We start from the raw sequence: 13110 nt of genomic DNA, 5'->3' as shown, positions 1-13110 counted from the left end.
TATGAGAAGGTATGATCCTTCTAGTACTGGCAACAAGGCAGAAGCTGTATTTAAATCCCTGCCTTGGGACTTCCCTGGTGGCGCAGTGGTTAAGAATCCGCCTACCAGGGCAGGGCACATGAGTTCGAGCCCTAGTCCGAAAGATCCCACATGCCGCGGAGCAAGTAAGCCCGTGTGCCACAACTACTGAGCCTGCACTTTAGAGCCCACAAGCCACAACTACTGAGCCCGCGTGTTGCAGCTACTGAAGCCGGTGCACCTAGAGCCGGTGCTCTGCAACAAGAGAAGTCACCGCAGTAAGAAGCCTGACCACCTCAACAAAGAGTAGGCCCCGCTTGCCGCAACTAGAAAAAGCCCACGCGTGGCAACGAAGACCCAACAAAGCTAAAAATAAATAAAAATTTTAAAAAATAAAAATAAATAAATCCCTGCCTTGTTCCCAGTGTGGCGTATAGGCTTTGCAATGGATTAAAGGAAACTGGCCTTCTTTAGGTGCAGGTCTGATAGAGAGGGCTACCAAGGACATAGGACAAGATTTGCCTTTATAAAAATGGGAGTATCTTCATTCTGGATCTGTTCAAAAGGGATCAAAATCACCTAAGTGCAGAAAGGAAAAATGTCACAAAAGTTCAGATTACACTGCTCAAGGTGATTAGAACCATTGTGGAGACAAGGTAACTTCTGAAGAGACCTCAACTTAGAGGATTTTCCTTCTAAAAATGTAGTACAAATGTGGCCAGAAACTACAGATATAGAGGCAGGTAAACCTAATATTGTAAATCTGGAAAGATGGATATAGAGATATCTCCTGAGATCTGATATTTTATGAAAAGATTTGGATGTAAAAACGTCCAGATAACTCTTTGCTTTGTTCCGTAGTTAACTTAGGGTTTTTATTTATTTATTTAATTTAAAATTTTTTATTGAAATATAGTTGACTTACAATGTAGTGTCAGTTTCAGGTGTACAGCAAAGTGATTCAGTTATACATATATAAAGATAAATATATACTTTTTTTACATTCTTTTTCATTATTATATGATACTGAATATATTTCCCTGTGCTATACAGTAGGTTCTTGTTGGTTATCTATTTTACATATAGTATAGTGTGTATACTTTAATCCCAAACGCTGGTTTTTAAATGTATTAATTTGGGGGGCTCCAACAGTCTAACTCACAATTATAGCTGCCATTTTTCTTCATACCTTAGCTCTTAGTGAGATAAAAGATCTAAAATCCCAAATATAAACAGATTGCTCATACATTTTGTCTGATAAAGTTACATAATATAAAAATTGATATAAAATCTTTACTTTGAGACTTCACCAAGAAATGTTCAGGAAAATAACTTTTGTTGAGAAGCATACTTGAGGAATTTTCCCAGGCAGATGTTTAGAAACATTTTTATTACAGAAAATTTCTAACACATGCAATGTAAACACAGTAGTATAATGAGACCTTTTGCAACCACCCACAAGAAGCAACCACAGTCTGATTACTTAAGAGCAATCTCTTAAACGTCCAGAATCTCCTTTGGAAAAAGATAGAGGAGTGACTTCAAGGATTATGATGAACGTAATTTTACAAATTCCTCTGTTTATTATTTGCTCATACCTTTTGCTTTTGCCGACCATTGTACCAACACATTATATAATACGTGACATGCGTATTTTGAAAAATGTAAATGAAAGGAAGTAATATATGTGGAAACAGTAAAAGTAGAATGTAAGTTTATGGAGAGTGGCAATAAAAAGAGAGAGAGAAAGTTGAGTAAAGTTAATCCCAATATTCACTCACTTTTGGTCATATCACCTATGGTGTCGATGTATACATTATACCCTTGCTCTTCAAAATATGTCTTTGGGCCAGCAGCAGACCTTCAGGCTCTACCGCACAACTATTGAATCAGAATCTGCATTTTAACAAGATGCAAAGGTGATTCAGATGAACATTCCATTTTGAGGAACACTGCTCTAGATCACAATGTGATGAAGTAATGGTGTGACTTGCCAAAGAAGAAAAAAATGGAAACTCTCTAAAACAAGACAGAACAGGGAATCAGCTATGCAATATAAAGAAATTTCTGTTGGTTCTGTAACTGTGAAATGCATCAATTATTTTATAAAGCTAGAAAGAAAAATAAAAATAAATTTTAAGTACTATTTCCTGTTTGGGGGGGGAGGAGGTCAGCATAAAATGTGGGGAAAGATGCTATGATTGACTCTTTTCAGTGCTTTTTCCTGTTCATCTTATGCCTTCTAGTAACCCTATAAGCTGTCACATAAGCTAATATTAAAAGCAACAAATTATACTTTTGTTTATTTCATTTGAATGATGATCATTAATATGTTATATACAATTGCTCTCAGATTTTATGTGTCCAATTAATATTACATAAAATGATACTTTTGTAAAGAAAACACCTAAAGGAAGCAGATGTGTGGGTTCTTGAAATGCAGCTGTTATTAAAATTAAACAATTAGCAGTGATATTTTGGAATAATTTCTTATATATTGTATAATATAATTATAAAAGTGGTTTGTCAAGAGATCTAAATTTTCTTATACTGCCACTGCTTAGAGCTATGAACAAGAAAACACTGGACATAAATTTATAAGAAAGGATATAAAATATAAAAATGAGGAAACATTTTGTATAAATATATGAGACATTGAAAAGTAAGAGAGCCTCTTTTTTTTATATATAACAAAGAAATATAAATGCATCTATATTATCCTATTTTTTTTTTTTTTTTTCACTTGACCTCGTAGCATCCCCTGTCCTGGAACAACACAGATGGTGGAGCTGTGTTTAAAAAAAATTTTTTTTTAAATCTTTATTGAAGTATAATTGGTTTACAATGATGTGTTAGTTTCTGCTTTATAACAAAGTGAATCAGTTATACATATACATATGCTCCCATATCTCTTCCATCTTGCGTCTCCCTCCCTCCCACCATCCCTATCCCACCCCTCAAGGTGGTCACAAAGCACCGAGCTGATCTCCCTGTGCTATGCCGCTGCTTCCCACTAGCTATCTATTTTATGTGTGGTAGTGTATATATGTCCATGCCACTCTCTCACTTTGTCACAGCTTACCCTTCCCCCTCCCCATATCCTCAAGTCCATTCTCTAGTAGGTCTGTGTCTTTATTCCTGTCGTACCCCTAGGTTCTTCATGACATTTTTTTTTCCTTAGATGACATTTTTCTTTTCTTAGATTCCATATATACGTTAGCATATGGTATTTGTCTTTCTCTTTCTGACTTCATTCTGTATGACAGACTCTAGGTCCACCCACCTCACTACAAATAACTCAATTCCATTTCTTTTTTGGCTGAGTAATATTCCATTGTATATATGTGCCACATCTTCTTTATCCATTCATCTGGTGACGAACACTTAGGTTGTTTCCATGTCCTGGCTATTGTAAACGGAGCTGCAATGAACATTTTGCTACATGACTCTTTCTGAATTATGGTTTTCACAGGGTATATGCCCAGTAGTGGGATTGCTAGGTCGTATGGTAGTTCTATTTGTAGTTTTTTAAGGAACCTCCATACTGTTCTCCATAGTGGCTGTACCAATTCACATTCCCACCAGCCGTGCAAGAGTGTTCCCTTTTCTCCACACCCTCTTCAGCATTTATTGTTTCTAGATTTGTGGATGATGGTCATTCTGACCGGTGTGAGATGATATCTCATTGTAGTTTTGATTTGCATTTCTCTAATGATTAATGATGTTGAGCATGCTTTCATGTGTTTGTTGGCAGTCTATATATCTTTGGAGAAATGTCTATCTAGATCTTCTGCCCATTTCTGGATTGGGTTGTTTGTATTTTTGTTACTGAACTGCATGAGCTCCTTGTAAATTTTGGAGATTAATCCTTTGTCAGTTGCTTCATTTGCAAATATTTTCTCCCATTCTGAGGGTTGTCTTTTCGTCTTGTTTATGGTTTCCTTTGCTGTGCAAAAGATTTGAAGTTTCATTAGGTCCCATTTGTTTATTTTTGTTTTGATTTCCATTTCTCTAGGAGGTGGGTCAAAAAGGATCTTGCTGTGATTTATGTCATAGAGTGTTTGACCTTTGCTTTCTTCTAAGAGTTTGATAGTTTCTGGCCTTATATTTAGATCTTTAATCCATTTTGAGTTTATTTTTGTGTATGGTGTTAAGGAGAGTTCTAATCTCATACTTTTACATATACTTGTCCAGTTTTCCCAGCACCACTTATTGAAGAGGCTGTCCTTTCTCCACTGTACATTCCTGCCACCTTTATCAAAGATAAGGTGTCCATATGTGCGTGGTTTTATCTCTGGGCTTTCTATCCTGTTCCATTGATCTATCATTCTGTTTTTCTGCCAGTACTATACTATCTGGATTACTGTAGCTTTGTAGTATAGTCTGAAGTCAGGGAGCCTGATTCCTCCAGCTCCGTTTTTCGTTCTCAAGATTGCTTTGGCTATTCTGGGTCTTTGGTGTTTCCATACAAATTGTGATATTTTTTGTTCTAGTTCTGTGAAAAATGCCAATGGTAGTTTGATAGGGATTGCATTGAATCTGTAGATTGCTTTGGGTAGTAGAGTCATTTTCACAATGTTGATTCTTCCAGTCCAAGAACATGGTATATCTCTCCATCTATTTGGAGAGATCTTAATTTCTCTCATCAGTGTCTTATAATTTTCTGCATACAGGTCTTTTGTCTCCTTAGATAGGTTTATTCCTAGATATTTTATTCTTTTTGTTGCAGTGGTAAATGGGATTGTTTTCTTGATTTCACTTTCAGATTTTTCATCATTAGTGTATAGGAATGCCAGAGATTTCTGTGCATTCATTTTGTATCCTGCTACTTTACCAAATTCATTGATTAGCTCCAGTAGTTTTCTGGTAGCATCTTTAGGATTCTCTATGTATAGTATCATGTCATCTGCAAACAGTGACAGCTTTACTTCTTCTTTTCCGATTTGGATTCCTTTTATTTTTCTTCTCTGATTTCTGTGGCTAAAACTTCCAAAACTATGTTGAATAAGAGTGGTGAGAGTGGGCAACCTTGTCTTTTTCCTGATCTTAGTGGAAATGGTTTCAGTTTTTCACCATTGAGGACAATGTTGGCTGTGGGTTTGTCATATATGGCCTTTATTATGTTGTGGAAAGTTCCCTCTATGCCTACTTTCTGCAGGGTTTTTATCATAAATGGGTGTTGAATTTTGTCTAAAGCTTTCTCTGCATCGATTGAGATGACCATATGGTTTTTCTCCTTCAATTGGTTAATATGGTTTATCACATCGATTGATTTACGTATATTGAAGAATCCTGCATTCCTGGAATAAACCCCACTTGATCATGGTGTATGATCCTTTAAATGTGCTGTTGGATTCTGTTTGCTAGTATTTTGTTGAGGATTTTTGCATCTACGTTCCTCAGTGATATTGGCCTATAGTTTTCTTTCTTTGTGAAATCCTTGTCTGGTTTTGGTATCAGGGTGATGGTGACCTCGTAGAATGAGTTTGGGGGTGTTCCTTCCTCTGCTATATTTTGGAAGAGTTTGCAAAGGATAGGTGTTAGCTCTTCTCTAAATGTTTGATAGAATTTGCCTGTGAAGTCATCTGGTCTGGGCTTTTGCTTGTTGGAAGATTTTTAATCACAGTTTCAATTTCAGTGCTTGTGATTGGCCTGTTCATATTTTCTGTTTCTTCCTGATTCAGTCTTGGCAGGTTGTGTATTTCTAAGAATTTGTCCATTTCTTCCAGGTTGTCCATTTTATTAGCATAGAGTTGCTTGTAGTAATCTCTCATGATCTTTTGTATTTCTGCAGTGTCAGTAGTTACTTGTCCTTTTTCATTTCTAATTCTATTGATTTGAGTCTTCTCCCTTTTTTTCTTGATGAGTCTGGCTAACGGTTTATCAATTTTGTTTATATTCTCAAAGAACCAGCTTTTAGTTTTATTGATCTTTGCTATTGTTTCCTTCATTTCATTTTCATTTGTTTCTGATCTGATTTTTATGATTTCTTTCCTTCTGCTAACTTTGGGATTTTTTTGTTCTTCTTTCTCTAATTGCTTTAGGAGCAAGGTTAGGTTGGTTATTCGGATGTTTCCTGTTTCTTAAGGTAGGATTGTATTGCTATAAACTTCCCTCTTAGAACTGCTTTTGCTGCATCCCATAGGTTTTGGGTCGTCGTATTTCCATTGTCATTTGTTTCTAGGTATTTTTTGATTTCCTCTTTGATTTCTTCAGTGATCACTTCGTTACTAAGTAGTGTATTGTTTAGCCTTCATGTGTTTGTATTTTTTACAGATCTTTTCCTGTAATTGATATCTAGTCTCATAGCGTTGTGGTCGGAAAAGATACTTGATACAATTTCAATTTTCTTAAATTTACCAAATCTTGATTTGTGACCCAAGATGTGATCTGTCCTGGAGAATGTTCCATGAACACTTGAGAAGAATGTGTATTCTGTTGTTTTTGGATGGAAGGTCCTATAAATACCAATTAAGTCCATCTTGTTTAATGTATCATTTAAAGCTTGTGTTTCCTTATTTATTTTCATTTTGGATGATCTGTCCATTGGTGAAAGTGGGGTGTTAAAGTTCCCTACTATGATTGTGTTACTGTTGATTTCCCCTTTTATGACTGTTATTATTTACCTTATGTATTGAGGTGCTCCTAGGTTGGGTGCATAAATATTTACTATTATTATAACTTCTTTGTGGATCAATCCCTTGATCATTATGTAGTGTCCTTCTTTGTCCCTTGTAATAGTCTTTATTTTAAAGTCTATTTTGTCTGATATGAGAAATGCTACTCCAGCTTTCTTTTGGTTTCCATTTGCATGGAATATCTTTTTCCATCCCCTCACTTTCAGTCTGCATGTGTCTCCAGGTCTGAAGTGGGTCTCTTATAGACAGCATATATATGGGTGTTGTTTTTTTTATCCATTCAGCCAGTCTGTGTCTTTTGGTGGGAGCATTTAATCCATTTACATTTAAGGTAATTATAGATATGTATGTTCCTATTTGTATTTTCTTACTTGTTTTGGGTTTGTTATTGTAGGTCTTTTCCTTCTCTTGTGTTTCTTGCCTAGAAAGGATCCTTTAACATTTGTTGTAAAACTGGTTTCATGGTGCTGAATTCTCTCAGCTTTTGCTTGTCTATAAAGGCTTTAATTTCTCCATCAAATATGAATGAGATCATTGCTGGGTAGAGTAATCTTGGTTGTAGGTTTTTCTCCTTCATCACTTTAAATATGTCCTGCCAGGCCCTTCTGGCTTGCAGAGTTTCTGCTGAAAGATCAGCTGTTAACCTTATGTGGATTCCCTTGTGTGTTATTTGTTGTTTTTCTCTTGCTGCTTTTAATATGTTTTCTTTGTATTTAATTTTTGACAGTTTGATTAATATGTGTCTTGGCATGTTTCTTCTTGGATTTTTCCTGTATGGGACTCTCTGTGCTTCCTGGACTTGATTAACTATTTCCTTCCCCATATTAGGGAAGTTTTCAACTATAATCTCTTCAAATATTTTCTCATTCCTTTTCTTTTTCTCTTCTTCTTCTGGAACCCCTATAATTCGAATGTTGGTGCATTTAATGTTGTCCCAGAGGTCTCTGAGACTGTCCTCAGTTCTTTTCATTCTTTTTTCTTTATTCTGCTCTGCAGTAGTTATTTCCACTATATTATCTTCCAGGTCACTTACCATTCTGCTGCCTCAGTTATTTTGCTATTGATCCTTTCTAGACTATTTTTAATTTCATTTATTGTGTTGTTCATCATTGCTTGTTTCATCTTTAGATCTAGGTCCTTGTTAAATGTATCTTGCATTTTCTATATTCTATTTCCAAGTTTTTGGATCATCTTTGCTGTCATTATTCTGAATTCTTTTTCAGGTAGACTGCCTATTTCCTGTTCATTTGTTAGGTCTGGTGGGTTTTTGTCTTGCTCCTTCATTTGCTGTGTGTTTTTCTGTCTTCTCATTTTGCTTATCTTATTGTTTTTGGGGTCCCCATTTTGCAGGCTGCAGGTTCGTATTTCCCGTTGTTTTTGGTGTCTGTCCCCAGTGGCTAAAGTTGGTTTAGTGGGTTGTGTAGGCTTCCTGGTGGAGGGGACTAGTGCCTGTGTTCTGGTGGATGAGTCTGGATCTTGTCTTTCTGGTGGGCAGGTCCATGTCTGGTGGTGTGTTTTGGGGTATCTGTGGACTTATTGTGATTTTAGGCAGCCTCTCTGCTAATGGGTGGGGTTGTGTTCCTGTCTTGCTATTTGTTTGGCATAGGGTGTCCAGCACTGTAGCTTGCTGGTCATTGAGTGAAGCTGGGTGTTGGTGTTGAGGTGGAGATCTCTGGGAGATTTTCGCCATTTGATATTACGTGGAGCTGGGAGTTCTTTTGTGGGCCAGTGTCCTGAAGTTGGCTCTCTGACCTCAGAGGCACAGCACTGACTCCTGGCTGCAGCACCAAGAGCCTTTCATCCCCACGGCTCAGAATAAAAGGGGGAAAAAGTAGAAAGGAAAGAAAGAAAGAAAGAAAGAGAGAGAGAGAGAGAAAGAAAGAAAGGGAAAGAAAAAGAAAGAAAGAAAGAGAGAGGGAGAGAGAGAGGAAGGAAGGAAGGAAGAAAGGAAGGAAGGAAGAAAGAAAGAGGATAAAATAAAATAAGATATAATAATGTAAAGTTATTAAAATGAAAAATAATTATTAACAAATTTTTCTTCTTATAAAGTAAAAAAAAAAAAAAAAGATGGATAGAACCTTAGGACAAATGGTGAAAGCAAAGTTATACAGACAAAATCTCACACAGAAGCATACACATACACACTCACAAAAAGAGGAAAAGGGGAAAAAATCATAAACCTTTCTCTCAGAGTCCACCTCTTGAATTTGGGATGATTCGTTGTCTATTCAGGTATTCCACTGATGCAGGGTACCTCAAGTTGATTGTGAAGCTTTAATCCGCTGCTTCTGAGGCTGTTGGGAGGGATTTCCTTTTTTCTTCTTTGTTCTCACAGCTCCCAGGGGCTCAGCTTTGGATTTGGCCCCACCTCTGCATGTAGGTCGCCGGAGGGTGTCTGTTCTTCGCTCAGACAGGACGGGGTTAAAGGAGCCGCTGATTCTGGGGCTCTGGCTCACTCAGGCCGGGGGGAGGGATGGGTACGGAGTGCGGGGTGAGCCTGCAGTGGCAGAGGCCAGTGTGATGTCGCACCAGCCTGAGGTGCACCGTGCATTCTCCCGGGGAAGTTGTCCCTGGATCCCGGGACCCTGGCAGTGGTGGGCTGCACAGGCTCCCCGGAAGGTAGGTGTGGAGAGTGACCTGTGCTCACACACAGGCTTCTTGGTGGCTGCAGCAGCAGCCTTAGTGTCTCATGCACATCTCTGGGGTCCACACTGTTAGCCGTGGCTCGCGCCTGTCTCTGGAGCTCCTTTAAGCAGCGCTATTAATCCCATTCCGTGGCACACCAGGAAACAAAGAGGGAAGAAAAAGTTTCTTGCCTCTCCGGCAGGTCCAGACATTTCCCCGGACTCCCTCCTGGATAGCCGTGGTGCACTAACCTCTTCAGGCTGTGTTCACGGCGCCAACCCCAGTCCTCTCCCTGGGATCCGACCTCTGAAGTGCGAGCCTCAGCTCCCAGCCCCGCCCGCCCCAGCAGGTGAGCAGACAAGCCTCTCGGGCTGGTGAGTGCTGGTTGGCACCTGATCCTCTGTGCGGGAATCTCTCCACTTTGCCCTCTGCACCTCTGTTGTTGTGCTCTCCTCTGTGGCTCCGAAGCTTTCCCCCTCCGCCATCCGCAGTCTCTGCCCATGAAGGGGCTTCCTAGTGTGTGGAAACCTTTCCTCCTTCCCAGCTTCCTCCCACTGGTGCAGGTCCCATCCCTATTGTTTTTGCTCTGTTTATTCTTTTGCCCTACCCAGGTACATGGGGAGTTTCTTGCCTTTTGGGATGTCTGAATTCTTCTGCCAGTGTTTAGTAGGTGTTCTGTAGGAGTTGTTCCATGTGTAGATGTATTTCTGGTGTATCTGTGGGGAGGAAGGTGATCTCCTTGTCTTACTCTTCTACCGTCTTCCCCCTCTCCCTATCCTGACATATTTTGACTGAAAGGAGATCATTTCATCTTTTTCTCTAATATTTTTTTAACTGAAGTTGAATCTAATTTTCAAATGCAAAAATCTCAGAAATGACTTTAGTTAACAAAAATGAGATATTTCATAAGACACATGTTAATGGAAAGCCCTGTATCCTGTATGATTAATTTATAGTTAAAAGATGGAGTTGAGAATTTTATATTCTTTCCTGCCTTTCCAAATGTTAGAAAATTTTCTTAGTGTCAAAACAGCCTAAATTACATAAATCTTTTTGTGGTAAAAATCTTAATTAGATAATTATTTTTCTAATTTCTGAACACAGTCATAAACATATAGTTTCAAAATAAGACATGTGACATTTATCTAGTTTTATACTTTACTAATATTTATTTTATTTTTAAAATCAATAAGGTAAAGACATTCTTCTCTGGAAATAAGTAAAATGCAGTGGACCATGCAAATATCTACCCATCAAATACATAAGATTCGATATTATTTTCCAAGTGAAATCTTTGCATAGAGCACAATAGAGAAGCTGAACTTACATTAATTTCTTATCATTGATATATTTATAAATATTTAAAAAAATATTTAATACATGCTAGAATCAAATATTTTATGCATATTATGCAAAAGAAGTCTTTTCATAAAAAGTATCATTTTTCATTTGAAATGAAATGCTAAGAATTCGAACAACTTTCTCCCTCAACTATATTTAAGATCTTGTTAAAAGATATCTTAACCTTAGCCTGTTATCTTGATTTCTAAGCCATTAAAATTGCCCTCTTCTCATCAGCTACTTTAGACTTGAGAAATTTCAAATTAAATGAAAATATTATTAAATCCCTTTTCCACAGAGAACAAATAATCCCTAAGTGCATCATTTAATGATGAATCTGAATAATGCACAGTAAGTTTAAGTATTGATAAGTGAATTCACATCTTGAGGAAAGTATTCTCACTCAGGCTGAAATGAATTCTTCAGCTAAGTGAAGAGCATTTTTCTCAATAGAAATTTCATTGAAAATATAGATAGATAGGTAGATAGATATTTAAGTATTCAAAATGTTCACATGACTGTTCTCCTTCTTTACCAAAGATGACAACTTTCTCATCTTAGATATTCTTTAGCAATTATGTTCACCTCACAGTGTTCATGTTAAAATCATAGCTCAAATACACTGTACTTCCTTTTAGGCATACCCAGATGGTTGTGAAATTGCTCTTCTCAATTGTGCTTATGGTTCAGAGAATTAAGATTATCTTTTAATAAAACTTAAATCTAAAGAAAAGAGATTAATATTGTAAAATGGCCTGATTTTTTAAATGGAGTATAAAAAAAAAAAAGTGCTGTGACCTGCCCTTTTATTTCTGTATTTAACTTTTAAAATGTATTTATGAAGTAGTTTTGTTTCTGTTTACTCAAAACGAAATGGATTAAATGTGAAACTAACAAATATTTGCTTTTTAAAATTGGGTAAAGATCAGGAGAAGAGGCTTCCAGTGTGTCTCGAGTAAATGAAATCTGTTACATTTTGAAAGAGAACTTCACAGAATTTAAAATTTTATATTTTATTTTCAGATGTAAAATATTTAAAGGAAGAAGATGCAAATCGCAAGACTTTCACGGTCAGCAGCACACTGGACTTCCGAGTGGACCGAAGCGACGATGGCGTGGCGGTCATCTGCAGAGTAGACCATGAATCTCTCAATGCTACCCCTCAGGTGGCCATGCAGGTGCTAGAAATACACTGTAAGTAAATGCTACTCCATAACTCTTTATTTGGCACCAAATCTCTGCATCTACATTTAAAATCATTTCAAAAATTTCCTGAAGTTACAGCAAATGTGCAGCAAAATCTATAGCCAAATGAAGTAAAACTGACCTCATTAGTATTAATCACATTCAAAGGAAAGGAGTCCTTGCTTGATTATCATTCTTGACAAGGAAGAAAAAGAAAGAAGATATCAGAAGGTTAAAACTCCTAATTATTTTCCAAATTTTGGCCAGGAAGAGCAGTAATTTTGGCCGAATCAGTGAGAAGTGGAAATCTGAAAAAGCCTTGATGAACTTTCTAAATGTAATGTTATTATATGCAAATGTGGCTTACCATCTGTTCTTTTAAAATTATACTATTTTTTTCTATTTTTAAAAATATGCTAAGTCTTTATGAACACTGGAGCATATCTATTATGTTTTCATTATCAACATCATTATTGTTCATAAGTGATGAGAACATAAATTGGATGACTCCAGTGAGCCTGGGCAGTGCTGAATGCTTTGCTGGCATTATCTCAACTCATGTTATCTCACGTTAGGGCATCATCATAATAGCCTGATGAATAGTTACTGCTCTCTTTACTTGCAATTCATGGATAAGGACACTGAAGATTATAGTGGTTGAGTCACTTGGCCAAGTTCACACAACTAGCAAATGGTCGACTTATAATCATGACGCTTTCATATTTAGCAATGTCCTTGGGATATAGCAGGTGATCTATAAATATTTATCAAAATGAAAATGAATGAATTGAAATATGTAACAAAGTTGAAAAGAGTAGAGTACAAAGAATTTTATTTCTGAATCCTATTACTTGCCTTTTTTCAATATTAGAGATTTTTTTGTTGAGTTTGTTATCTGTGATAAATTATAGTTCAAGTTTAGATTTGTGTGTGTGATGCGAAATTACATTGAACCTTAAAATGTTAACTTTACATATTAGTCTTCTAATATGCCTCATTGTAGTCTGTTTTCATTTATTTATTCAACAAGAATGTATTGAGTACCTACTATGAAACAGGCATTCTTTTGGGCACTGGGGTTACAGAGGTGACCAAAAAAGGACAACTTTAACAAAACAAACTGAGACTGTCTCCAAATGTCAAACTCACCACTACGACCAAAGCAACAAACTCCAGTTCGCTTATAATACCCACTCTAGGTAGGAGTGACTGAAAAGCAAAATTAATAAATACAACATATAGGAGCTTCCCTGGTGGCGCAGTGGTTGAGAGTCCAGGAAGATCCCACATGCCGCGGAGCGGC

The 13110-nt window shown here is 37.0% G+C and overlaps 1 protein-coding gene across 1 annotated transcript in view; it reads left to right on the top strand.

Moving 5' to 3' along the window:
• The window catches only part of CADM2 (cell adhesion molecule 2), a 1092768-nt gene that overhangs the window by 952139 nt on the left and 127519 nt on the right, over positions 1-13110 (top strand). The window contains 1 exon segment of the mRNA XM_032631668.1: positions 11646-11816. Coding sequence (XP_032487559.1) covers positions 11646-11816 — 171 coding nt within the window.

This window comes from Phocoena sinus, chromosome 4, assembly GCF_008692025.1.
Source record: "Phocoena sinus isolate mPhoSin1 chromosome 4, mPhoSin1.pri, whole genome shotgun sequence".
NCBI lineage: Eukaryota > Metazoa > Chordata > Mammalia > Artiodactyla > Phocoenidae > Phocoena > Phocoena sinus.
This window is presented reverse-complemented; position numbering and strand designations above follow the sequence as displayed.